General features: G+C 46.2%; 1 protein-coding gene across 3 annotated transcripts in view; it reads left to right on the forward strand.

The window, feature by feature from the left end:
- Nucleotides 1-21,205, forward strand: part of IRF2 (interferon regulatory factor 2) — a 66,220-nt gene extending 45,015 nt beyond the window's left edge. For 2 of the 3 annotated variants that reach the window (XM_023220947.2, XM_023220951.1), the window contains exons 7-9: nt 8,682-8,846; nt 16,659-16,705; nt 18,351-21,205. In XM_023220947.2, the coding sequence (XP_023076715.1) occupies nt 8,682-8,846; nt 16,659-16,705; nt 18,351-18,659 (521 nt within the window). In that variant the 3' untranslated portion in view covers nt 18,660-21,205. The remainder of the gene's footprint in view (nt 1-8,681; nt 8,847-16,658; nt 16,706-18,350) is intronic. The other variant, XM_023220948.2, reaches the window with a different exon arrangement.
- Nucleotides 21,206-26,894: the final 5,689 nt, after the last annotated feature.

Raw genomic sequence — 26,894 nt, forward strand, 5'->3', positions numbered from 1 at the left:
CAGACAGAGAAACTGAGGCACAGAGACAGGTTGCCAAAGGGCCCACTCTGATTCAGCCGATATTTTTGAGCACCTTCTGTATATCAGACTCAGTACTAGGAGCAGGAAATAGATGGAGGAGGCCCAATTTCTTTTTTTAAAGGAGGGACGCAGATAGTAAACAAAGACACCCACAGATAACTGCAGTGTTACCCTGTGTGGTAAATACTGCAAAAGAAAAGAAAGGAGAGGGAAAAACCAAGGCACCGAATTTAGATTGAGGTCTCAGAGGAGCAGTGCTTTTCCTCCTTCGTGACAGTTGAACAACTTCCAGATGTAGCTAGCTGTGCCCGCCCCCGAGCAGGGCACGGTCTTGACAACGAAGACACGTCTTCTGATGTTCCTTCCCTCCCGTATGGCCAAATGCACAGGTGTGGTGCCCAAAAGACCTCAGCCTGCTTTCCCTTTAAGGGGAAGGAGAAGAAAAAACTCCTTTTTATTTTTACTTTCTTTTAGCATTGAATTTTTGTTGTGTGTGTGGTGACTTCTGTTTTTAGGAACGGAAGAAGCCAGCAGCATACTGAAGTGTCCCGGCAGGCCTCCGCTGGCCTCTTGCCGAGGTCAGCGGTGCTTTTTTGTATTGAAACCATCTCCCGGGCAGTGTAAAAAGTTTGCAGGTGCGGACATTCTGTCTGACCGGCCTAGGCAGTGCTCTGTAACCCTGTTGTGTTTCTTGATAAAACACAGCCCCACCCTCTAATAAAGCAAAGATTGCTATGAAACCAGAGAGTCTATTCATTACTCTGCAGTAAATAGAGCAGTCTGTAGTGACTAGACATATGGCAATTAGGAAGTCATGGAGTTGGGATTTTTGTCTTAATTTTGGTCTGCCCAAAGTGCCCCCTATAGGATATTCTTTTTTTGGTAATTGTTTCCAAATTTGCCTATCTTTATCTACAGTGAAACTCAAGCAGCTTTTTAAGGCAAGCCTGCAAACCCAAGTATCAACATGGGCTCCCGAAGGCGCAGGAGAGCAGATCCACAGCTTACTGGCCAGTGTTAGGGTCCCCATGAGGGCCACCCAGTTGAACTCAAGGTTGGCAGACTCTGGCCCCAGCACTTGCCATGGTTTCAGGATGACCAGAGGTGACACAGGGCTGTGGCACTGGGTCTTCATCTCTTCCCATATCCTTTGTTTCCCCTTATTTTTGCCATATTTTATTATGCTTCAGATAGAAATTTTATTTATAAGATAAAAAGTAGCTCTGGGGCCGGGCACAGTGGCTCACACCTGTAATCCCAGCACTTTGGGAGGCCGAGGTGGGTGGATCACGAGGTCAGGAGATCAAGACCATCCTGGTCAACATGGTGAAACCCTGTCTCTACTAAAAATACAAAAATTAACTGGGCGTGGTGACAGGTGCCTGTAGTCCCAGCTACTCAGGAGGCTGAGGTAGGAGAATCGCTTGAACCCAGGAGGTGGAGGTTGCACTGAGCCGAGATGGCACCACCGCACTCCAGCCTGGGTGATAGAGGGAGACTCCCAAAAAGAACAAAGATTAAAAAGTAGCTCTGGGTGAGTCTTTAGATGGAGGGCACCCCCTCTGAAGAGATCACCTATGCTGTCAGCCGTGCCCATGCCTTCCTCCTGGAAACTGAGTTGTTCACGCCTTAGGAGAAGGGGCCTGAGACAAGGCATTCGATTTTATCCACACCCCTAGAACGCTCTTAGCAAGATGAAACACCATATGAGATGTGAACCCTTACATCGCAGTATGCCCAGACACAGAACCCACAACAACATACTTTATTCTTGGCTGTATTGGACCTGGGGCGCCTGGGCACTGAGGTGAGACTGTGGGGCTGCTCCTCAGTCACCAGGTGCCAACCCAGAGACCCGGGCAGTGGAGTTGGGCTGCTGTGTTTTCAGCCTTAAGAAGTTTTTATTTACTCAAGAAAGCTGTCATCTTTTTGTGATGCTATATATTGTTTTCTTCCTCCTCCTCTCCCTGGCTGCCACTACCTCGTTTATAATGAACTGTCACTCCTCCTGTCTTCCCTCACCATACTTCTCAAGTCCATCCCTTCTGTTTCGGACACTGTGTGTGGGCCTGCCTTGCCTGTCAGCTGGGCTCTGCTTCCATTCTGCCCCCCATTTATTCTTCTCACAGAATAAAAATGCCAGTGTCATCATGTCACCACTGACCCCAAGAGAAGGAGTTGAGTTCCCCCAGGTCCCCGGGGTCTGGCATGACCTGGGCCCTGCCCACCGCTTTCATACCTGTCTTTGAACTTGAATTACTCTGAACAAGTTCAGCTCCCTGTGGCTGCTCATGGAGACAGTGAGGTTGGTGGTGGGCCTCTTTCTGGTGGAGCAGCTGCAAAGGCTTTGTCCACAGGGCACAGTGAGGAGTGGACGTGTGGCAGTTCCAACAGGAGGTGTAGCTCCAGCCCAACACGTCTCATCCACACTTCTGCTCCCAGATCATTGACCCTGGAGACATTGGTTACCTCTACTGAGTGTTTTTTTTTTTTTTTTTTGAGACTGAGTTTCACTCTGTTGTCCAAGCTGGAGTGCAGTGACGTGATCTTGGCTCACTGCAACCTCCGCCTCCCGGGTTCAGGTGATTCCCCTGCCTCAGCCTCCCAAGTGGCTGGGATTACAGGGATGTGCCACCACGCCTGGGTAATTTTTTTTGTATTTAGTAGAGACGGGGTTTCACCATGTTGATCAGGCTGGTCTCGAACTGCTGACCTCTAATGATCCACCTGCCTCGGCCTTCCAAAGTGCTGGAATTACAGGTGTGAGCGTGATGCCCTGCTGATGGCCTGAGTTTATATGCCTGCTAATCAGTTTCATTCTTGACTCTGTGGCTACCTGGGTGACCTTAGCAATCTTCCTGACTTCTGGGTTTCAGCTGTAAAAAAAACCCGCGCCTAGCCTCTACTGAGTTTTTACTGGGATACATCCTGTGCTTCCCTTCGTGTAGTAGCCTGAGATGCTGCTTTCTCCCGGGGTACAGGGTGCATGGTGCCCCGTCCCACTCTTGCCTACTCCTGCACTCTGTCACCCTGGTGAGGTGTGTGCAGCCTGTAGTCAGGGAGAGCCTGGCCTCAGGCAACTACAGGTCCCTGTCTCTGAATCACCGACCCCGCGGTGACTGTCTCTCCCACCGTGGCTCTCGAGTGCCTAAACCAAATCATGGCTGTATTTTATACCGAAAGAGCACGAGATTGGAAGTCAAAAGATGTGGTTTCTAGACCTGCTTCTGAAGTTTTTTATTTACCATGTGATTTTGGGCAAACTCCTTAATCTTTTGAAATTCAATATCTATATAGATTGGAAATAATATATAATTATTTATAAAATGGAAATATTTAAAATTGCATAGAAAATGGAAATAATCATACGGATCCGGCCCATCTCACAGAGTTACTGTGAGGATGAAGTGAAATGTACAGATAAATCACTCTGGGGCTAGAAGGGGGTAAAATGATATGTTATGATTATGATATTACCAAAATCATATTAAAATATATTTGATTAAGAAAAGTAGCCTCCATCTGTGCTGTGTCATCAGGGCTGGTGTGAAGTTTAACTCCTGAAATCTTCAGAAGGGCGGGGGAAATTCCCTGCGTGATGCCCTGCTGATGGCCTGAGTTTATATGCCTGCTAATCAGTTTCATTCTTGACTCTGCGGCTACCTGGGTGACCTTAGCAATCTTCCTGACTTCTGGGTTTCAGCTTTTTTCAGCTGTAAAATGGTAGGACCAAACTCCCTCCAAGGACCCCTCTGTTTCTAATAATCTGCTTTTAAGTACTTTCTCTGAGGCGTGAGAGCAAGCTGCTTTCTCAGGTGGAGACCTACATTAAGTCAACAATGGCTAATAAAGTAAGAATGACCTTTTAAGGAATCAAACCGGTTCATCAGTAACCAGCCATAAATAATATTGTTATAATTCTCAGCAACTAGATTCAGTTAAAATTGCATTCCTGTGGGTGACTCTTTTCAAATGTGCTGACTTTAATAAACTGGAGAAACTTAGTGGATTTCTCCTTCTAACTGAGAATTTCCCTGGCACACAACAGAGAACTGTTGAAAAGAAATGTCACTATTAGTTATGAGCCTGAAGACTCACTAAGGTGAGATTCAAAAGTTTTTTATCCTGAGAGGGGCTAAGAAAGCCAACAGTAGCTCAGTTTGGACTTCATTAACTCTCTCTGTTAGGGAGAGCATATTATAAAGAGTTGAAATTTGGAGTCAGGTAAGGCTAACATTGAATCCCGGTTCTGCTGCTGATTGGCTGTCTGACCTTGAATTAGTTACGTGGTTATGTCTCGTCCGGTTGTTTCAGCATGTCTAGAATGGGGGTCACTATTGTGCCTTCCTCATGGGCTGTGAGGTCTTGAGAGGTGGTAGGTAGAGGCAAAGACAGGTGCTCAGAAAGTCAGGTTTTGTCATTATTATCAGTCAGGACACTCTTTAGTACCCAGAGGAGTGCCACTTCTGACTCTATTTGCTGTAGCAGGTAAGTTTGTTATTCATGTGTCTTTTCAGCCATCAGGAGTCAGTGTTGCTGTGAGCAGTTCAGGGAAATCAGTTCACGTGGCATGAGACAGAGAGAGAGACAGACAGAGAGACAGAGAGAGAGAAACAGATAGAGACTGGTTAGCGATAGTGTTGATGCTCATCTCGCGAGCATTTCAATACCGGGATTTCCCTGCTTCTCTCATGGGCTTTCACTCGGGAGCTGGAAAGTTTCTGAAGTACCCAGGATGTTTGGATGGAGAGAAGCCATTGTCCCTTACCAGGGCATAAAACAGCACACTCCTGTGGGGGAATTTGGCCTGAGAGATAACATAATTACATTAACTTGGTATCCAGATCATAGCCCAGAAAACAAAGACTGACTTTTCTGTCCTGGTCACCCGCATTCAGGATACACCTAAAATCTGCGTGGACATGCTTATCTACTTTTTATCCCAGGTCATGTATATTAAGTGACATATGGTAAAAGTCACCCCTTTTAAGGCATACAGTCCTATAAATGTTGACAGATGCACTCAGTGATGTAACTACCACCATACTCAAGACAGAACATTTTCATCACCCCAACACGTTTCCTCCCTGGCCCCCAGCCCTCGCACCCACAGCCGGCTGCCTTTATCACTTCCCAAAGGCTTCAAGAGTCCACTTGCCAGAAGTCTTGACGTTTTCTAGAAAACATTAATTGTCACATCTCGTAATTGCAGATTGTCACAATCTCCTGCAGGACTCGACTCTGGCTCCAGTCAGTGAACCTCAGCCCCTTCACGTGTCCCTTTATTCAGGGGAGAGTCCCTGAGTGCCTCTGGTGGGAGTTGTGAGTGTGTGTCATGACTGGACACAGAAAGTTCATACTTCCGTTGAGGAGAGATGCCACTGACCAGTTCAAAGTTCCATACGGGTATATAGAATTAACCAGCAACACAAGGCCGGAAGTCCAGAAGTGTCGCAAGGTCACGCCCCGTTGTAGTTTCGGCCGAGCGACGGGGACAGTGAGTGAGAGGCACCCAGGGGACAGAGGCCGGTCTGTGCTGGCGGGTCAGGAAGGGGCTCCAGAAGTCAGGGGCATGGTGCACGCTGCCTTTTACTCAACCCCCACCCCTGTGCCACTGCCTCATTGAAGCCTTTGATTCCTCAAACTAGAAAAAACACCCCACTTCTCCAGCTTCCATCGTACGGCCCCCCTTCTTTTTCTTTTCTTTCTTTTCTGTGTTCACGACCTTAAACTTACTCTCTAGATGGTTAGTCGCTGGCCTATAGCCATGTTTATGAACTTCATACAAACCGGATGCTTGACTGCATCGATCTTCCGCTGCTCCTTCTAGCCCTGGGAGGCTAGGAGGTGCAAAGCAGGTGTTCCATAAATCTCTGTTAGTTGAATAACCGACTTGGATGTCATGGGGAAAAGCAGTGAGAGAAAGAATTCCTGGTTGGAACAAAGGGATCTGACTAGGGGGATACTTGAGCGGCTGCCATTGTTTGTAGTCCCAGCTAGCTTGCTGGCTTTCTATTAGGAGCAACATGCAAAGGAGAGATGAGTTTTGAAGTACTGGAAGTTTAAATGGCTTCGACTTAAGTCACATTTATCTAAGGCCTTCGTTGCCTTAGTATGCAAAGTATCACTGTGCCCTCCCTCCTCAAACTCACCCATTCGGTTTCTACCTCCACCCACCAGCTGCTGCTTAGGACTTGGGCTAGGGCAGGACATTATCTTGTTTTCCTGCCATTTTATTTTACTTGGAGGGAAGAGGCAGAAGAAACTTGAGAGAGGTCAGTGTAGGTCAGCGTCAGTCTGTGTCTAGTGACCTGCATAATTGACGTCCTCACCCTCAAATAGGATAGTCCAAAGGATGAAATAAACAGGCTTGGGATCTGCCTGCCATATATAGCCTGCCTGCCTTTTCTTTAATTTTATCCCCACCAGGAAAACCTAAACAAGATCCGGTTTCCTCCCATTCTGTATGCTGTGGCTTTTGGACTCTTATCACAGCCCCAAATCCCCTTTCTGAGCCTCTTCTGTGCCTTTCCTTTCTATATTAAAGAACCTAAGAATTGCCACTGCCCTCTAAAACCTTCCCTGCGTAGCAAGCAGAGAATGTGCTTATCACTCCACAGAAAGCAATTAAAACAGGAACCTGTTTATAAACAAAAATACTTCAGAAAATAAAATACTTGGAGTGATTAAAACAGGAGCCTCTCCATGACGCCTGGCGTCTCAAGGAGACTGGAATGCATTCGAACCTGGATACTTTGCCGACTGGTGAGAAAATGTCAGCAACATAGAGCACCGCATATTCTCTAAGCTGTGTGAGTTTGGACAAGTCACTCTCCCTCTCTGTGCCTGAGTTTCTTCATCTATAACAGGATAACGATGCTTTCTCTGTCATCCTTGTGGGATAAAATGTTAAAATAACATATACGAGGACCTTGGGAATTATTTCTTCACCTTTATTTATTGAAGCTAATTTTCAGGGACATTTCATCCAACTGACAGCGGTATGAGGTCAGTTTCGTTTAAAATTAGGGCAGGACCTTAGGGATCTTCAAATCGAAATGGCAATGAAATATCATTACTTACCTATGAGAATGGCCAAAAGAAATAAACAGTGACAACACGAAACGCTGCCGAGGGTATGGAGAAATCTCATCACTCAGACATTGCTGGTGGGAATGTAAAGTGGCACGGTCACTCCGGGAAGCAGTTTGGCAATTTCTTGTAAAATTAGACATGAAATTACCATATGACTCAGCAATTGCATTCTTGGGCATTTATCCCAGAGAAATGGAAACTTGATGTTCATGCAAAACCTGAACACACACATTCATAGCAGCCTTATTTGTAATAGTCAAAGGCTTGTATCAACTCAGACATCCTTCAGGGGGAGAATAAACACTGGTACATCTATACCATGGAATACTACTCGGCAATAGAAAAGGAACACACAACTTGGGTGACTCTGCAGTGAATTCTGCTGAGTAAAAAGCCAGCCCCAAAAGGTTACTATATGAGTCCATTAATATAACATCCTTGAAATGAACAAATTAATGAAGTGGGGAACAGATTAGTAGTTGCCCAGGGGTCCTGGACAAAGAGATAGATGGGGAGGTACTGAAGGAAGGTGGCTATGGTTACAGAGAGTAACATGAGAGAGACTGGTGGTGATGGAACTGTTCGGTGTTTTGACAGTGGTGGTAGGTACATGAAACTTCACGTGTGATAAAACTGCACTTAGTCCTGGCGCAGGTACACACTCACGCAAAAGAGTGCAAGTAAAACTGAGGAAATCAGAACAAGATGGGTGGATTGTTATTTATGTCAATACTCTGGTTGCGATATTGTATTCTAGCTTTGCAGGATATAACCATTGGAAGAAAATGAGTAACAGGCACACGATCTCTCTGTATTATTTCTTACAACTGTGTGTGAGTTTATAATGATCTCGAAATAAACAATATAATTTTAAAAATTGAGGCAGATTTCAGAGCTAGGGTTGTCAGATTCTGTCTTATCAGTGTTCCGGGGAGCTGATGCTACTAATGTTTGCCAGAATTGGAGATCTGACTCTATTCCACCGTGCTGATATTTCAGCCAGTTGGACATGTTGCCTGCAGAGTAGGAAGAGAGCTGGGAGCGTAAGCAGAGCACCCCACAGCTAGATGTGCCACAATTGGGTGGATTTTCATGGTCCTTCCTCTTTGGTAAGGTTTGATAATGTCTCCCTGGATCATAGAATCCAGAAAATAAGCACAGCGCCTTCTTTCGGAGCAAGAACAGGGAGCAGAAATCGGTCAGGTTCAAAGTACTGTCATGTCTGGCCCTGGGGCTGGGCTGGATGCTGCCTCTGGTCCTGTGGCCTTGGCTGTGACGGGGTTGAGTGGAATTCTGCTGAGCTGGATAGGACATGGCTACGGTGCGTGCCATTGGCAGGCATGCTGGAGACAGACCTGGGGAACCAAGTGCTGGCCGGCTGCTCCCTGGGAACCATCACCCCAGAGCTACAGAGCTCAGGCTTGTTCTTCAGCCCCATGGCGGGGGACAGATGGTGATGGGAGCCTGGCAACCTGGCTCTTTTGGGGAAGACTTTCTTTCTTGAGAAAGTGTGCTAGAACTGTGAGGTCAGGGGACTTTGCATGATGGCTGTCTTTTCTTTGAAGTTGTAGGACAGTCCCATCTGGACAGCAACATTGAGGATCAAGAGATTGTCACCAATCCGCCGGACATTTGCCAAGTCGTAGAGGTGACCACTGAGAGCGATGAGCAGCCGGTCAGCATGAGCGAGCTCTACCCTCTGCAGATCTCCCCCGTGTCTTCCTATGCAGGTGAGCGGCAGCGGGAGGCTCTGGGAGGCCTGGGAACCGGCTGCGCAGTGCTGTGGCCTAGGGTCACCCATCTCACCACCCCACAGAGCATCTCTCCTCTGTCCTAGGAGTTACTCTTCCTGGAGTTTTTCATACTTTAATGATCTTGATCAACATCTTCTTAGACACTTTTGTTCTCAGGTAGAGGACAGGATCACAGCATTTCTTTACTCAGTTGGCCATAACATTTTTTTTTTTTTTTCTTTTTGAGACAGAGTCTCGCTCTGTCGCCTAGGCTGGAGTGCAGTGGGATGATCTCGGCTCACTGTAACCTCTGCCTCCCAGGTTCAAGCGATTCTCCTGCCTCAGCCTCCTGAGTAGCTGGGATTACAGGCACACACTACCACTCCAGCTAATTTTTGTATTTTTAGTAGAGTTGGGGTTTCACCATGTTGGCCAGGCTGGTCTCGAGCTCCTGACCTTAGGTGATCTGCCTGCCTCGGCCTCCCAAAGTGCTGGGATTACAGGCTTGAGCCACAGTGCCTGGGCTCCCATAACATTTTTATGTATGGTTAACAGATAAGATTTCTTTAGGGCAGTGGTTCATCAGAGTCTAATTTATTCGTCCAAGTTATTAGAAATTTGGCAGTGTTTTAATGGATTCTCAGTTTGAACAGACTGGATAGGGCCTTAGGGGTGATCTCCTCCTGTTCCTTCATTTCTGAAAGGGAAGGGACTTACTCAGGGTCGTACAGTCAGCACGTGTCTGGGCCAGGACTTGACCTCAACCTTCAGACCCCAAGCTCATTGCTAGATCCACTCCATTCCACCAAGCATACTTGTCCTTTCCACATATTTCCTCTTTCTTTTTATATCTAGTACAGGTTCTAATTAGGCCAGACGACTGAGCCCATTGCCAATTCCCCAGGGAACTGGCGACATAATGGCAGGAGTTGGCCCGGGCAGAGTCACAGGAGAAGGAACAGATCCAGTTGGTTCTTGATTCTTACAGAGTAAAAGGACGGCCCCTCCTGTTCACCGGCATTACGTCATCTTCTCCTGTCTTCCTGATGATCTCCATTTAACTTTGTGGAAATCAATCATAATTAGGAAATATAAATCCTGAGTCAGTGTTACTGCTTGCAGATATTAAAAATAAAACGCAGAGGCCCCATCCTAGGAAACTGCAGTTCAGTTGTAGTAAATTGTTCAGGGATTCTTCCCTGTGCTCTTTCCACGCTGCCACATGGGGTGTCCTCCAGTAGGTGCCACCCCCAACACTGGCTCAGACCAGCACTGGAATTAAAGGACCGTTGTTTGTGAATTATCAGCCACTAAATCTAATCTCATTTTTCCTGAATGCCAACTTTCTTGTTTTTTCTTTTTTTTTTCACTTTTAAAAATTGTGGTAAAATACATTAACATAAAATTTACCATTTTAGCCATTTTTAAGTGCACAGTTTAGTAGCATTAAGCGTGTTCATGTTGTGCAGCTGTCACCGGCAGCCACCACCAGAACGTTTCTCATCTTGCAAAACTGAAACTGTGTCCACATTAAACACTAAGTCCTCTTCTCCCTCCTCCACCCTACCCCCTGGCAACCTCCTACCTATTTTCTATCTCAATGAATTTGGCCATTCTGGGTACCTCATACGAGTGGAATCACGGTGTTTATTGTTTTGTGACTGGCTTACTTCACTTAGCGTAGGTCCTAGTGTGCATTTATGCTAGGAACGTAAGTGGGATGTGAGAATAAACCTTGGCTACAGGAAGACTATAATCTGTCAAACAGGATAAGCTTGTCATCAGTGATTTATCCAGCAAATGCATTTTGAACTGTTACATGTGCCAGTCCCTATTTGGTCCTTACCAGTATTCAGTCACAAGAACTACCATTTGTTGCAAGTTTATCGTGCCCTGGGAACCATGCTCAGTGCTTCGGTACAGTTGACTATTTGTTGTTGTTATTGTTGTTGTTAATAGAAATGGGGTTCTGCCATGTTGCCCAGGCTGGTCTAGAACTCCTGGGCTCAAGTGATCTGCTCGCCTCAGCCTCCCAAAGTGCTGGGATTACAGGCCTGAGCTGCCAAGCCTGGTATGATACAGTTGACTTGTTTAATTATAATTAGAGTAACCCTGTCAGCTGGACATCATCATCATCCCCTTTTTAAAAGTGACGAATCTGGCTGGGTGTGGTGGCTCACGTCTGTAATCCCCGCACCGGAAGGCTGAAGTGGGAGGATCACTGGAGCCCAGAAATCAGAGACCAGCCTGGGCAACATAGTGAGATCCCACTTCTACAAAAAATAAAAAAAGTTAGCTGGGTGTGGTGGCATGTGCCTGTAGTCCCAGCCACTTGGGAGGCTGAGGCAGGAGCATCACTTGAGCCCAGGAGTTCAAGGCTTCAGTGAGCCCTGATTGCAGCATTGCACCCCAGCCTAGGAGACAGAGTGAGAGCCTGTCTTTAAAAAACATATATATATATGGATCTACGGCTGTCGTAGGTAAAGCTGTGTGTCTGAGGGAGGAACGATTGGAAGTACAGCTAGAACCCATGAGCCGTTGATGCCAAAGGCTGGTCCTTAACCCCTCACCCTGTGTTGCTGCCCTGGACAGCTGCACGGGCTCTGCCATTCAGAACACAGCCACATCCCGTGATCTCATTTGATTTTCACAAGGACCCACCAAAGGAGGCAAAGCCGAATGTTTATGCCTTAATTTTACAGTAGAGCTAACTGAAGCGTGAAACACTCAGCCACTTTACTTATATTTACATAGTTATGGCTGAAAACCCATGACTTTCTTCTATATCCTGCTGCTGCAGGCATCGTTACACTCCATGTGGTTTTCTTTTTCTCTTCTTTTTTTAGGGGGTCGGAGCTTTAGAATAGACCTCTATGTTTATCTGTTGAGTAAGACTTTCATGAGGTCTTCCTGGGGATTCTGGAAAGACCTCTTCTTGCTGTTCTGCCAGCAGTGGCATCTGCTCAAGCAAAAGAATCCGGAGAAGAGCAGATCCATGCAGAGAGAAATGAAAATTTCATTATGGTCTTCAGGACATTTGCATAGATTTGAAAGGAAGGATTTCAGTGCCAGGATGGCAGTCAACAGGAGGTTTGGCTGGAGCCTGGCTTTTCAGCCTGGTCTTTGGTTCTTTCCGTTGTTTTCATTGTCTGGATTCTCCAGAACCTTGTGGAGGGAGCTTACTGGATGGAGCCACAATGTTCCATCGCTGCTGCTTTTCTAGAGCTCACACTGATATAAAACATTTCCCTGTTACTGACTGTGGCTAATTTTAGTTCCTCCGTCAGAAATTGTATAACATGCTGCCAGGAAAGGCAGCTTTCTGTGTGTATTCACCTTTCTTGCTTTATGTTCTCCAATAGAGTCGGCCATTTGCCTGTTTTTCATGATGGAGTTCCTTTGTTTGGGCTGTTCATCTGAATGTCAACCTCCTCTGACCATATTTATTCATCTCTTTGGGAAACTGGTATTTGGAGGCTGCTGTTTGCTAGTTTTCCCCTCTACTAATCATTGAACTATAATCCCAGTAGTATATTAGAAAACTACATTCAGTTTTGCAAGTCTGTCTTCTCCTCTATGGTCTAAATATTACGGTGAGAAAGAGAAGAGACAGTACTTGCATTGGATGTTTTAAGACAACATAAACTTCTAGTGTGATTTGTAAACCTTTCATACTAGGGAGGGACATTTCAAAGTGCCACTTTGGGAAGCTCTGGCGGAGAGACATGTCATATTTAAAGATCCATCACAAAGTGACCGCTTGCCTGATCTGTGGCATCAGAATTTTATTAGGTGGTTGATGGTTTAATTAAAACCACAGTAGAGTAATGGGGGAGGATGGGTAAGAGGGGCTGGAGAGTAGACTCGAGAAGAAAGCATCATCTGAAGGACTCACTGGCTATAATGAGAGAGTGGAAATCTGCTGCTGACCAGCAGCCATCAGTAAAGGCTTTGAATCCTTCGGGAAACCACACCAGGCTTGCATTTTGTTGGGCGGAGCAAAGACACAATAGCTTTGAGATTGAGAGGACTCCGATTTGAAAATAATTTACTCCTGGTGAAAGTAATTGAGAATATGATCAATAGAAAGACATTCAAATCAAACTTGTTGAACAAGAGCCTTCCAGAAAGTGTAGCAGAATGTCAGAGTGCAAAACGGCTTTCAGGTAAAAATGTATCATCTCCCTTCCAGCAGTATTCCTGAGATGGTTAGACAATATGTGTGTTCTCAGGGAGGCATTAAAAACTGGTCTGGAATAGAGAGTTAACCTACAACCAGCGTCACCCTAGAACTGGAAGAGCTTTTGAGATCATCTAATCCAAATACTCCCCTTCCCTCCCAGCCCAGATGCTTTCAGGAAAACTGAGACCAGGAAGGTTAAGTGGATTACTCATGTGCCTGTTGGTGCCATGTGAACACCTTCAGCTTCAGCTTGTTTGGAGTTGCTAGAGAAGCATCTCCAGACTTCTTTATTCCATTGTATTTGAAGTAAGTAATAAACAAAAAGCAAAAGCAAATTCAAACTAATCAAAAGGGAAAATGAAATAACAACTTATGTCGATAGTTCCATAGTAGCACTGATCTGGAAGCACAGCTGCAGTCAGCTGCCTTGTGTAAGAAGTCAGCGTGGAAGTGGGAGTGGTGGAGTCAAACCAAGGAAACAGAGGACATGGGGCGCGGTGCATCCACCAAAGCACTTTGAGTCACCGATTTTGGGGTCACAGAGAGAACTGCTGCCCTCAGGGGCAGGTTCAGGGTTCTCTGCTCCTAAGTGAAGGTGCTCAAGGCCCCGTTTTAAAACTGTCGGTGTCCTAATATGGCTCATCTTCCTGACGACTTCAGATGCTGTGGACCTTCATCTAGACATGACGCTCTTCAACTCGCGTTTGTGTCAGCTGAAAACAGAAGTTCAGAGCGTGTGTATCTTTTCTTATCTGCAGCTATTTCCCTGAAGCTGAAAACTGTGTACTTAAAGGAAGTTAGCATCCCAGTCACGTTCATGGGCTGTGCAAGGTCTCACCCAGGAGCCTTACCCCAGGATCTGACTTCCAGCCCTTCCTGCACCTGCGACTTGGGCTGTGCTGGAATCCCAGCCCCCAAAGCATGCTTGGTGGCGTTTGTTTGTTTGTATTTGGAGGGGAAAGGAAAAGAAGACCGTGATATTTATGGAAAGTCCTTAGGAGTGAAGAGCCTCTGAACCCATATGAAAGGAAGAGAAACCTTGGCTTTGGAGCACAAAGAAAGCTCAGCATAAAATGGAAAGCGGATCTTGAAATTTCGTCAGAGGCCAGAAGAGCAGGGAAGCGGGGCTGCTGTGTGCGGTGTGCAGGCCCTGGAGTCAGAAGTCCGGTTTTGTTTTCTCTCCTCTGTGCTGTCTCAGTTGGCAACTCTGGCAAGTTTCTCAACATCTCTGTTCCTCATTTTTCTTCTTGGGAGTGGCTGTTCCGATTCCTGCCTCCTCGGGATACTGAGCCAACACGAGGGTTCTGTGAGGAGGGGAATTCTGTTTTCTGTTGTTTTTCGTGTGTTTCTGTGTGGAAACAGTTCTTGTGCTTAGCACTGTCAGCTCATCTTCATAGCTGGGATCTTCGTCAGCTGAGGCTGAGGGCTTCTCTGGGCCTCTGTGGCTCCCAGCACAGGATGTTTTGGGGAAACATGCCCAGTCCGAGGAGTGGAGAGATCTGCCTTCTGCATGCTCATGGCCAGCCCCCCGCAATCACTCAGGCTTGTGTGAAGTCACTGGAGAACGGTGGCTGACAAACAGGCCCAGAGACTCCAGGCTGGGATAAGTGGAGTCCACGTTCTTACTTTCCTCGTTTAAGGAATGCACCTGTGGCACAGTTTTTCCATTTGTTCTTTAGCCTTTAATTGATAGAGAGCCTGGTCTAGGGCTAATGCTTTCAGTAGAAGAAAGGGCTCTATCTGGGCTGGAGCCATCTCATCCCAGCTCTGCCACAAGGAAGACGTGAGACAGAGACCAGCCCCTCAGCAGGGACGGGGTGGAAAGCTGGAAGGCACTGGAGCATAAGAGCTCTTCTGCATAACGGGGGATAAGAGCAGCTGCTTCCTGACGTAGGACCCCTGTGAGACCTGCATGCAAAGACTGTGGCATGGCACTGACCCATAGGGCTCCCTTCTTTTAGAATGTTCGCTTCTTTTAGAACGTGAGCTTCGCTTTTGGATTTTCTCGTGTTTTGAAATATATGTCACCTAAAATTTACCATACTTTTGGGTATGGGGTTATTAAATTCAGAGTTGGAACTAAATGGGAGGAAAGGCAGTTAAAGGTTACCATCAGGAAGAGAAGCTATTGCAGTTACTCTTTAGGCCTTGTCTGTACAGTGAATGGCTCAGGCTAAGTGATCTCTAAATGCCTAAATATTGCACAAGCTCTGCCCTCTGTGATTTTATTTCTCAGTGGTTATGGACACTGGAAAAATCGCACACCATTGATATTTTATTTTACAAAATCAAAATGTTTTTACATTTAAAAATCTTTTTATAAGCATAGGTTGTGTGTAATCACTAGACTTCAATTCCATTAATCCAGCCTGTTGTGCAAACCCAGGGTTAAGCAGTGCTGATGTACGGAGCGTGTGCTGTGTGCCAGGCCCTTGCTAGGCCTTTTGCATATACCCTCTCACTCACTCTCCATGTAATCCTCTTAGCAGGTGGCAGTGCCCTCATTTTACAGAGGAGAAAACTGCAGCTCAATGAAGTTGAGAAACTTGCCCAGTGTCTCACAACTGGCAGGCCAAATGGGGATGATAACTGATTGGCTGCCATAACCATGAAACCACAAACTTAGTGGCTTGAAGCAACACACATTTGGATCTTACAGTTTCTGTGAGTCAGGAATCCAGGCATAGTTTAGCTGGGTCCTCTGCTGCAGAGTCTTGCAAACCTGCCATGGAGGTGTAGACTAGGGCTGCTGTCTCATCTGAGGCTCAACTGGGGAAGGGTCCACTTCCAAGCTCACGTGGTTTTGGCAAAATTTCGTTTCTTGCAGGTTGTTGGACCAAGGACCTCAGTCTCTTGCTGGCTGTTGGCTGGAAGCAGTTCTTACTTCTTTGCCATAGGAGCCTTCCCAACATGGTTGCTTGCTTCAGCAAGGCCAGCAAGGCAGAGTGTTTCCTCTTCCAACAGGTTTCTGTGTTATGTAACATGATCATGGACACAGGATCACATCCATTCCATCCCCTTTGCTGTATCTTATTTATTAGAAACAGACACACATTCCATCCACACTCAAGGGAGGCAATCCCAAAGAAAGTGAACCCGAGGAGGTGAGGATCATGGGGAGCACCCCAGGTCTGTCCACCTACGGTAACCCACATGGCAGATGCAACTCTAGAAATGCAGGATCTAAGTCCTAAAGGGGTGAGAGGTAAAGGAAGGATCTGAGTGTGATGGGGATAATGTAGGAAAACCTTTTTGCAATGGTCAACTCTGCATTGGAACTTAAATGAATTGGTTGGCATGGATTGGAAGACAGGACCTGTGTGGGCATCGTGGACGGAGCTGCAGTGAGGAGGGCCCCAGGGACCAGGGCCCCTTCCTGGGAGTCAGTGCCCAGTGTAGGCACAGCCCGGCCCCGGCTAAGCGAGCCTCCTCACAGCTCTCAAGCCTGGCTTCTCTGAAGATTACGGAGTGGAAATTCACTGTAGCTTCTTCCATGTAGAATGTTTGACTTTACAAAGGGAGGAGGTGATGAGTTTACTCAGTCTCCTTTTTATAAACACTGCCCGAGCCTGGGCACAGCTTGAGGGACAGGAATGATGGCCCTGTGTTTTTCTCTCTGTGAACAGAAAGCGAAACGACTGATAGTGTGCCCAGCGATGAAGAGAGCGCTGAGGTAAGCCGCCGCCCCGACCGCCCACGATTCTGCTGAGGAAAAGCCTCCCCACCAGCTCCGGGCTTTCCTTGCTGCTGGTTACACACCTTTCCTTTAGATCACAAGCTTCACTTTGGGATTTTCTTGTGTGGTGAAATAATGCATCACCAAAAATTTACCATACTTTTGGGTTTGGGGTTATAAAATTCGGTGTTGCAACTGAATGGGAGGAAAGGGAGTTAAATGTTACCATCAGGTAGAGAAGCTGTGATGGCAGGAAAAGGGAATGAAGTGGAGGCCAGGAAATGCTGATGCTCTTACCACTTAAACATCCTACTTCACTGGCAAAAATAGAACAGCCTTCCCAGCCGAAAGCAGTGACCAGTACACGTCAGAAAATGCTAAGCAAAAGCCTCTTCCACATGTGCGTGGGTTCCCTCCCTCTGTGACCCATGCCCAGAGCTGGTTGTGTGCCCCATCTTGAGTCCGAGTGGGTCCCATCCCCTCTCCCTCCCGTAGATGGGGCATGCGCAATGGCAGAGAGTGGCTGGAATGGACGTGGAAAGCATTCCTGCTGGCCACCTGCTGGGGGTCTGTGCTTGAGTGAATGAGAGAGAGCGAGAGGGAGGGGGAGAGAGAGAGGAAAGCTCATGGTTGTTTGGATTAGTGGTTTCCCATGTACTAAACACTTTCAGAAAAAGTGCAGGCATTCTGAAAAGACAGATGTACACACTCACATACACCCTGGTGTGATTTCTTCAAGGTTGCAGGTCTAGTCCCTTCTCTGAATGAAACCAGCCCTTCATTCAGAGCTCCACACTGTGGAGCTTTAAACCACCCCCATTTGAAAGCAATCAAGGGGCATATATTGCATATCACTAAGTTCCTCACTACCTTTTCTTTGCAAATGCAGGTTGGCTCAGGTTGACTGGGCCAGCACTGAGGGACTGAGTCACTGTGCCACACTGGCCGTGGTGACCTGAAACCTATCGAATAATCGGGCCGAGCGGCAGAGCATAGGGGAACCAGAAACCAAGCTGCTGCCTTCTTTTCTTGCCTTCATAGAGTAGTCTGGAAAGTATTTCTGGGAGGTAGCAAATGGGAATTGATTTAAAAAAAAAAAAAAAAAGAAAAGGGAAGAAAAACCATTACTTGGCATATGAATAGCTGGGTGCAATAGATTCCACTTGAGGGGTATAGAAGTGCTAAGCCTTTGTTCATTCTGCAGTTCTTAAAAAATTCAGCTAAAGCACCAACACATGGGAACAGTGACACATTTTTCATTTTTAAATTTTATTTGTGGGTTGCTGTTTTGAGACAAGGTCTCATTCTGTTGCCCAGGCTGGAGTGCAGTGGCGTAATCATAGCTCACTGAAGCCTTGACTTCTTGGGCTCCAGTGATCCTCCCACCTCAGCCTCCTGAGTAGCTGGGGCTAAAGGTGTGCACCACCATGCCTAACTAATTCTTATGTTTTGTAGAGATGAGGACTCACTACATTGCCCAGGCTGGTCTCAAACTCCTGAGCTTCAGTGATCCTCCAGCCTCAGCCTCCCAAAGTGCTGGGATTACAGGCATGAGCTACCACACCTGGCCAGTGATGCATTTTTTAAAAAGCCATCCAATAGAAGGAGAAGGAAATACATATCTTAATTACTTTCTTGAAAGGGGCGGCCACACTGGCGGAAGAGGAATATTGAAGGCAAACAGTACCTCAGCAACATGGGGACTCGAGGCTCCTACCTGCTGCCCGGCATGGCGTCCTTCGTCACTTCCAACAAACCGGACCTCCAGGTCACCATCAAAGAGGAGAGCAATCCGGTGCCTTACAACAGCTCCTGGCCCCCTTTTCAAGACCTCCCCCTTTCTTCCTCCATGACCCCAGCATCCAGCAGCAGTCGGCCAGACCGGGAGACCCGGGCCAGTGTCATCAAGAAAACATCGGATATCACCCAGGCCCGCGTCAAGAGCTGTTAAGCCTCTGACTCCCCCGGTGGTTAGTGGGGCTTCTTGGCTTTGTTTTGTTGTTTGTTTGTATTTTATTTTTTTCTCTCTGACACCTATTTTAGACAAATCTAAGGGAAAAAGCCTTGACAATAGAACATTGATTGCTGTGTCCAACTCCAGTACTGGAGCTTCTCTTTAACTCAGGACTCCAGCCCATTGGTAGACGTGTGTTTCTAGAGCCTGCTGGATCTCCCAGGGCTACTCGCTCAAGTTCAAGGACCAACAAGGGCAGTGGAGGTGCTGCATTGCCTGCGGTCACGGCCAGCAAGGTGGAGTGGATGCCTCAGAACGGACGAGATAATGTGAACTAGCTGGAATTTTTTATTCTTGTGAATATGTACATAGGCAGCACTAGCGACATTGCAGTCTGCTTCTGCACCTTATCTTAAAGCACTTACAGATAGGCCTTCTTGTGATCTTGCTCTATTTCACAGCACACTCAGCACCCCCTTCTCTGCCCATTCCCCAGCCTCTCTTCCTATCCCATCCCGACCCATCCCATCCCACTCTTTTCCTACTTTTCCTTCCCTCAAAGCTTCCATTCCACATCCGGAGGAGAAGAAGGAAATGAATTTCTCTACAGATGTCCCATTTTAAGACTGCTTTTAAAAAAATCCTTCTAATCTGCTATGCTTGAATGCCACGCGGTACAAAGGAAAAACTATCATGGAAATATTATGCAAATTCCCAGATTTGAAGACAAAAATACTCTAATTCTAACCAGAGCAAGCTTTTTTATTTTTTATACAGGGGAATATTTTATTCAAGGTAAAATTCTAAATAAAATATAATTGTTTTTTATCTTTTCTACAGCAAATTTATAATTTTAAGATTCCTTTTCTTGTTTATCAGCAGTTGTTATTACATCCTTGTGGCACATTTTTTTTTTTTTTTAATTTTGTAAAGGTGAGAAAAGCTTTTATGAGCTCATGTAGCAATCAGATTATCCTGTGGATTGATAATAAATGAATATGATATATAGTTACATTTTTAAGGGGCATCACTCCTGGCTTTGTCTGTGTCTGCTTTAAAAGAGCACAATCACGGAATAGGACTGACAAAGTATTGTTTCTTTTTGGGGACCAAAATGTTTTCCCTTGTTGACCACAAGAAACCCTGGAGGTTCCTACTGTGAGGCCTCAGATGACTTCTTCTCTTGAGGGCTCGCCTGAGCAGGGGCCTGTGCTGAGCGTTTTCCGTGAGTTGCCACCTTCATTCATCACACTTGTGCTGTAGAATAGGCATTCATCTCCGTTTCATGTGGAGGAAATGAAGACTTAGCGTGAAGATGCCTTTACTCAGCTCACAGTGGCACTAAGAGGCCGGGGCACAAGTTGGGTGCAAGTTGAGCCCAATTCCCTGTGCTATGAAGGGGGTCTTGTTTCTTGTAAGCATGTCTGTGATCTCAAATGTCTCTCTTCCTTTGTGTTGGGAGCGTTCCCTAGGGAGGGGGAGTATTTTAGCTACTCCACTGGTTTCCTTCTCTGCTATGAGTGGGTTCACCCACCTCTGTGTCTTTCCTGTTTTCATCCTTAGGCTTACACGTACAACGAACGTTTTGTGTTTATGTCACTTAGAGGGGTGCGTGGATAAGACATTTTCCACTACAGGAAATATGTGTTGGGCTCCAACACCATGTCTGTCACTATTCTTTCTAGGACCCAAGGCCTTACACATAGACGCTGCCCTCAAAACTTGGGGTCTGTCTTGTGGAATAAAAGGGGTGACTTCAAGAACACCAGTCTTTATCATCCACTTGGTGTTTGAAGGTATAGTCTTGGCCTGGAGAAAGCCACAGCACCAACCTCCCCTGCATCCCCAGTGTCTTATTCTGTAAAATCAGAATATGAAAACTCCGCTGCCTGCCTGCTACCTCTGGGGGGTTGTGGAGGAGATTGCTAAGTTAATATTTGAAGAGGTTCCTTTAATGAAAGGACAAAAGGCTATTTCTGTGCCTATCTCCATGTGTGGCTGCAGATATAATTAGCGGCCATAAAGTTATCCAGCCCTGGATGGAAATCAACTGGAGCATTTTCCTGGCGGATGCATTGTAGTTGAAATGCCACACACAGAGGCGGGGCTGCTTCTGGAAGAAGCACCTTCCTTGACTGTCTCAGTTTCTTAGTGAAAGGGGAGTTATCAGGAGGAAAGGGATGCTCCCTGGCTCCTTGGCACCCTGCTTTTCAGTTAAGACCTGCTCTTCCCCCAGGTCCTAAATGGAGGAGTTTAGTTCTTTGAGACTTACATCTAAAACCTTTTACTGAGTCATCCTGTTTTTAAATAAATTAACAAAACAGTAACGGAAGGTTGCCCTGAGTCACATGACCTGGTTATCAAAGGGTTTCAGGTAGCTCAGGTCTCCTCCCCCTTCCTTCTTCCCAACACAGGCTCAGGGCTTCTTCCTGCATCTCAGGTCCCAAATGCCATTCCTGCTGCCCTCCCCCTGCTTCTGTAGTGTGACCAGACTTCTCAAACCCCATCAAGTGGAATAAAATTCAGGACTTGGAAATGCATCATTTAAGCTCCAGAGATGATACTCCATTGCCAATAAGGCCATGAAAAACAGAATCATGTTTAAAATACTTGTGAGAAAGCCTGTATTGTTTCTAAGTGATCCTTGCGAGTAATGTAGGAAAACAAGCTAGTCTCAGGATGCCTAGGGTTGACATGAGGAAGAAGAAGGCGATGGAGCAGCTCATGGACCCAAGCCTCAGACCTTGTCATCACTTAGAGGAAGTACCAGGGACACATGCTTCTGGCTGGTATTTGTGCGAGCTGATAGGCTTTTATGATGGGCTTGGGTGTGTGTGTGCACGTGTGCACTTAACAGCAAGTTCAAGTTCAGTGTAACTGCCTTTGGAACAATAGTTTCCATTCTCTGCAGCCAGTTCCTGGGTCACTCCCTTGATAACGGGCTCGCTGTACAGCTGTGAACTGTGAATTCAGGGACATGAACTTCTGCCCCGCCTTGAGGTTGCAAGCACCCAGCACATCCACATGCCTTGACGAAAGGGGCTTCTGGAATGCCATTTGCATATCTAAATAAATCCACCCTCAACCGTACTGTTTTGTCCGTGTTTTGATGAACCACTGCCAAAGGTGATATTGAGTCTATTGAAAAGGATTTGTAAAAAAGAAAACTATACATGGCTATGGAATACAGATTCTTGGGACATCAGAACCCTAACACAACACCCTTTCCCCACCCGAATCCAGAGTGTCCCATCCTATCATGTAGCCACCACTGAGACAGAGATTTTAGAAGTGAAGAAGATGAGTGATTTGGTTTCAGGAGTCTGAGTTTTCACACTTGTGCTTTTGGAAGTACTTTGCATATGAATGAAAAGATGGTAAGCCCCAGATGGCCTCCTGCCCCTAGTTCCCAGAGATGGAACAGGAGACGTTCCTTCTGCTTGAGGCCACTCTGCAACGCTGCATTCATTAGGCTGTAAAGGCCCCCTGCTATTGTAGTTATGGACAAATAAGCCCACCTCAAAGGTGAAGAAAAAGAACCCCACTGTTCTGCCCGATTTCTCCTGATAAAAGACAAAAGCAAGGAAAGGTTTACACACAGGTGGCCAGGATGAGTTCCTGGCATTCAGGGGTCAAACAGCTAATGGCTGAGTACCAGTTTGGTCTGGAGGCAGAAACTGGTTTTTACGTGGTACTGTTCAGCCACCTCCCTCACCCTGAAACTCCATCCCACAGCACAGTGACATGCCTGGGACCAGAGTGATCAGAGCCAGTAGGACATGACGCTGACCTCCCTCTGTCCCCAGGCTGCAGTGGACCCCTCCCAAGGGCAGTTGGGTGACACCATCAGCTTCTTGAGGCTGTTTCTCAATCTCATTTGCACCCCAACATGTGAATCAAGGTTGGGTACTACCAGGCTGTCATCCCCCAGATCTCCTTCCCTGAGCCCCACCATCCTGGTGTCAAAAGAACAGGACTGGGACTCCTGGCTTCACCCCCTTAGGAATGTGTCCAACCACAGGCCTGGAGATGAGAGCCCAGCTGTGCGAAGCCGTCAGGTCTCAGGTCAGGAGATGCAGGAAGCTGGCAGGAGTCGGGGGGAGATGATTTCTTGTGAGGCTGCCTGGCCTCTGGGTCCCCACTGGCCCCATGGGACACTGGTACCTTCCCCATTCCCTGTCTGGGCTTTGGCATCACTGGTCCTGCTGTGCAGACAAATGAGGGTTTTGTAGAGGTTTTCTTCTGTGGCCACACGAAGAGCAGGTGCAGAGGCACCGTGTCTCTGCTTCCGAAAATAGTGCCTGGAAGGAAGGAAGTGGTCAGGCCTAATAGCTGGTTTTAGCAAAAATGTTAAGTCTGTCCAAGAACCTGGGTTGTGCTGTGGAAGGATCAAGATGTAGCACATTTCAGAGTTCATGTAATCTGAAAAGAGCATGCTCTGGAGTCTGACCAAGTTTCTGCAGAAGAAAAGCAGTGTGTGTGCTTCTGTTCCTGTAAGCACACTGCCCTGTGGAGGTTTGCTCAGTTTCCCGTATCTGCTTTATAAACACGTCCAGACAGAGGTTGCTGGTGCTGTGGAATGTAGTGTGCTGGGATCATGTAACTGCTGCCCAGTTAACCCCTTACATGCGTGGCTGGAGAAACACCAATATCCCGTGCAACAGCCTGTGTTGCGAAAACAGTTAATTTAAAAAACACAACTTTTTTTTTTTTTTTTTTTTTCTGCAGGTGCAAAAAAACTCCACAGTGATAGCAGCTTTAAGTTTCACTTTTGGTTGAGAAGCACATTTTAAAATACAAATATCTCTCCACGTGAATCATCAGGGAGAGGATATCCAAGATGTTCTGGCAGCTTGGGTTGTGTATCTGAGAATACTCTTATTCTCCAAATTTTCTCTAATGTGCCAGTTCAAAGGCATTGACATTTCAGATCCACACATGGCACCGGAACTGACTGCCTGAAGTTTCAGGATAATGTTAGCAGCGAGATGGGATTGAGTTCCTTAATTGGGGGGAGGTGATGACTAAGCGTTTATTCATCCCCAGAATTAACATTGATCCATATTCTCTGCCGAGTTCACTCTGCGCTCTCCCAAGGGGACGTCCCCGGTGCTGGGACTCTAGAGCACGTCTTTATGCTGCAGTATCTTTTCTCTGGGAAGTTCATGTTTTGAATGTAACTGAGATGCAGGAAAGATGTCACAGGCTCAGCTCTGCAATACTCAGGGTCCAAGCAATAGAAATTTTAGTAAAAATCATAAAATACAGCCCAAAGCCATTGCTTGGATTTTACCTGATGGTTCCAGGGATCCTGTGCAACACAGCTGATACGGGAAGGAGACCACAGGTGGATTTGTGTTTTCAAACTTTTATTTGCAAAATTGATCTGAAGTAATGTAATTACAGTGCCTTTCTCAGCAACTAACGTATTTAATTAGGGTAACCAATCATCTTCGTTTGCCCAGAACTGAGGGGATTCTCAAGATGTGGGGCTTTTAGTGCTAAAACCAGGAATGTCTCAGGCAAACTGGGAGGGGATGTCACCTAAATGTAGTGCTGAGTTACATAGCACAAATGACATTTTGTGTTTTTGGAAGATTTTTAAAACCCAGGTAAATGTTTCATGAAGAGGTGTTATTGAGAATATCTTGTTGATGACCCTATTCATGCATTAATTTAAAGTAGTGTTTTGTTAAAAAAAAAAAAAAAAGTAGATTTCATCCATTCAAGCCTATGTACTGAATTCCCACTATTTTCTAGTACTGTTCTAAATGTCAGAGAGTTGTTACAGAAGTGAACAAAACAAAGTCTTTGTTCTAATGGAGTTTAAATTCTAGTAAGGTGGACAATCAACAAATAATAAAAATAATCTTTGGGCGACAATCAACTCCATGGAGAAAAACAAAGCAGAATATGGAGTGATGAAGATATTCAAGGCTTTCATTTTAGAGCTTAAAGGATTGATTGCAGGGTTGGCGGTTGTGAAAACCAGCAGTTAGAGGGAAAGAAGGAAAACAGCATATATCAATGGGGCTTAGTTGCAGGAAACAAAAACCACGCCAGCTATTTTAAGCAGAAAGGCATTGTCTAGAAAGAAGCAGGTGTTTACAACTTTGCTGGGAAGGCTGGAGGAGCCGGCTTGCGGGTGCTTCCACATCTGCCACCACCGTAAAGGGAGGAAATCAGGAGCCTGTGGCTGGAAACGGTGACTCTGAAGACACATTGTCTTAGCTGAAAGCTGTTTATTAGAAAGTTCTGTCACCACCACTTTAACTGTCTCTCAACACCCATGCAGTCAGTGGCTGAACTTGGAGACATGGCTTCAGAAAGCCCCAGTGTTACCACAATCATGCTTGCCAGTGTTTACAGTCAATCAGGAGGAGGTGGCTTCTGCCTCCATTCTGACTTCCAAATCTCTTGCATATAATTGGTTGAACCTAATTCACAGTTAGAACCCCAGCTGCAAGTAAGACTGGAGAAATGGCTCTCAGAGTTCCCGCCTCTGCAGTTTACAGGAAGACACTCCAGAAGGAGTTGAGAGCGGGTGCTGAGTGCCTCTTCAGGATGTCTGTCACACCTCAGGAAACCTGCCAGGAATACCAAAGGGAGTGAAAAATCCAAGGTAAGAATATCCAGAGAATGAAATCTGCATCCCATACCTTCCAGCGTAGATGGGAAAGCAACATATGTAGTGGGAAGAGAATACGTTTTTTGAAATCAGATAAACCTGGGTTCAGTCTGCTCTTATTTGCTGACGACTTTGGGAAATCTCTTTGTATCTATGAGAAAAAGGTTCTTCACATATAAAATGGGGATATTAACACCTTACTTGCAAGGTGAGAATTAGATAAGATAATGTAAAGTTTGAAGTATGAAGTACATTGTAAGTACTCAGTTATATCAGCCACACCATCTGCATATAAAATAGCTAAGATCCATATTTTGGAGCACTGATTCCAAACTACCCATCCTCTCTCAGACTTACATGAATTCAAGATTTGACCACTGAGGATCTCAGAGCTCAGACATGTGACCCCAATTTCTATATAGCTAAAATTAGTCTTTCCTTCTCTGAGCTCGCCTTTTTTTGAGCAAGCCTAATTCTGTTGTCAAGTGGCATAGAAGGAGCTGAGAATTTATTCCTTTCTGGTAGAAGCTGAAGGGGATATAAACCTGCTGGCAGTTAATTTAGTTTGATTTTTGTTTTTTAAGACAGGGTCTTGTTCTGTCACCCAGGCTGGAGTGCCGGCTCGCTGCAACCTCTGCCTCCTGGACTCAAGCCATCCTCCCACCTCAGCCTCCTGAGTAGTAGCTGGGAATACAGGTGCATGCCACCATGCCCAGCTAGTTTTTTTTGTGTGTGTTTTCTGTAGAGACAGATTTTCACCATGTTGCCCAGGCTTATCTCAAACTCCTGAGCTCAAGTGATCCACCCTCCTCAGCCTCACAAAGTGCTGGGATTACAGGTGTGAGCCACTATGGCTGGCCAATTTTATTTTTTAAACAACATAGATTCAAACAAACTTTTTTTTTTTTTTTTTTTTTTGAGACGGAGTCTCGCTCTGTCACCCAGGCTGGAGTTCAGTGGCCGGATCTCAGCTCACTGCAAGCTCCGCCTCCCGGGTTTGCGCCATTCTCCTGCCTCAGCCTCCGGAGTAGCTGGGACTACAGGCGCCCGCCACCTCGCCCGGCTAGTTTTTTGCATTTTTTAGTAGAGACGGGGTTTCACTGTGTTAGCCAGGATGGTCTCGATCTCCTGACCTCGTGATCCGCCCGTCTCGGCCTCCCAAAGTGCTGGGATTACAGGCTTGAGCCACCGCGCCCGGCCTCAAACAAACTTTTTAAGCTTCATAAAGCCACCCAGTGGAATTACATTAACTTTTGATTATTGAAGTGATTCTGATTTGCTTCATTCTGGCCATTGATACAGTTTCCCTTGTGGACCAGTTGGCATTATAATTCCCACTAGATCCTGGGATTCATGACATTTTGACTCAACAATTTTAAAACTGGGAATGTTTCAACATAGTCATAAAACAGAACCACAAACATTAAGCTCTTGTGCTTTCTTGGTATCTTTCTACCCTATGCTAGAATCTTACCCACACTCAGGACAGAATGAGGGAGCTTACATGGCAGGTGCTTTGTCAGAGCCTAACCTGTGCCAGACATGAGGGCAGGGCCAGGCCTTCTGTGTTATCTGTTTGCATAAACAGATTAACATAGGGGCTG

Source organism: Piliocolobus tephrosceles, chromosome 3 (genome assembly GCF_002776525.5).
Source record: "Piliocolobus tephrosceles isolate RC106 chromosome 3, ASM277652v3, whole genome shotgun sequence".
In the NCBI taxonomy this organism is placed as follows: Eukaryota; Metazoa; Chordata; class Mammalia; order Primates; family Cercopithecidae; genus Piliocolobus; species Piliocolobus tephrosceles.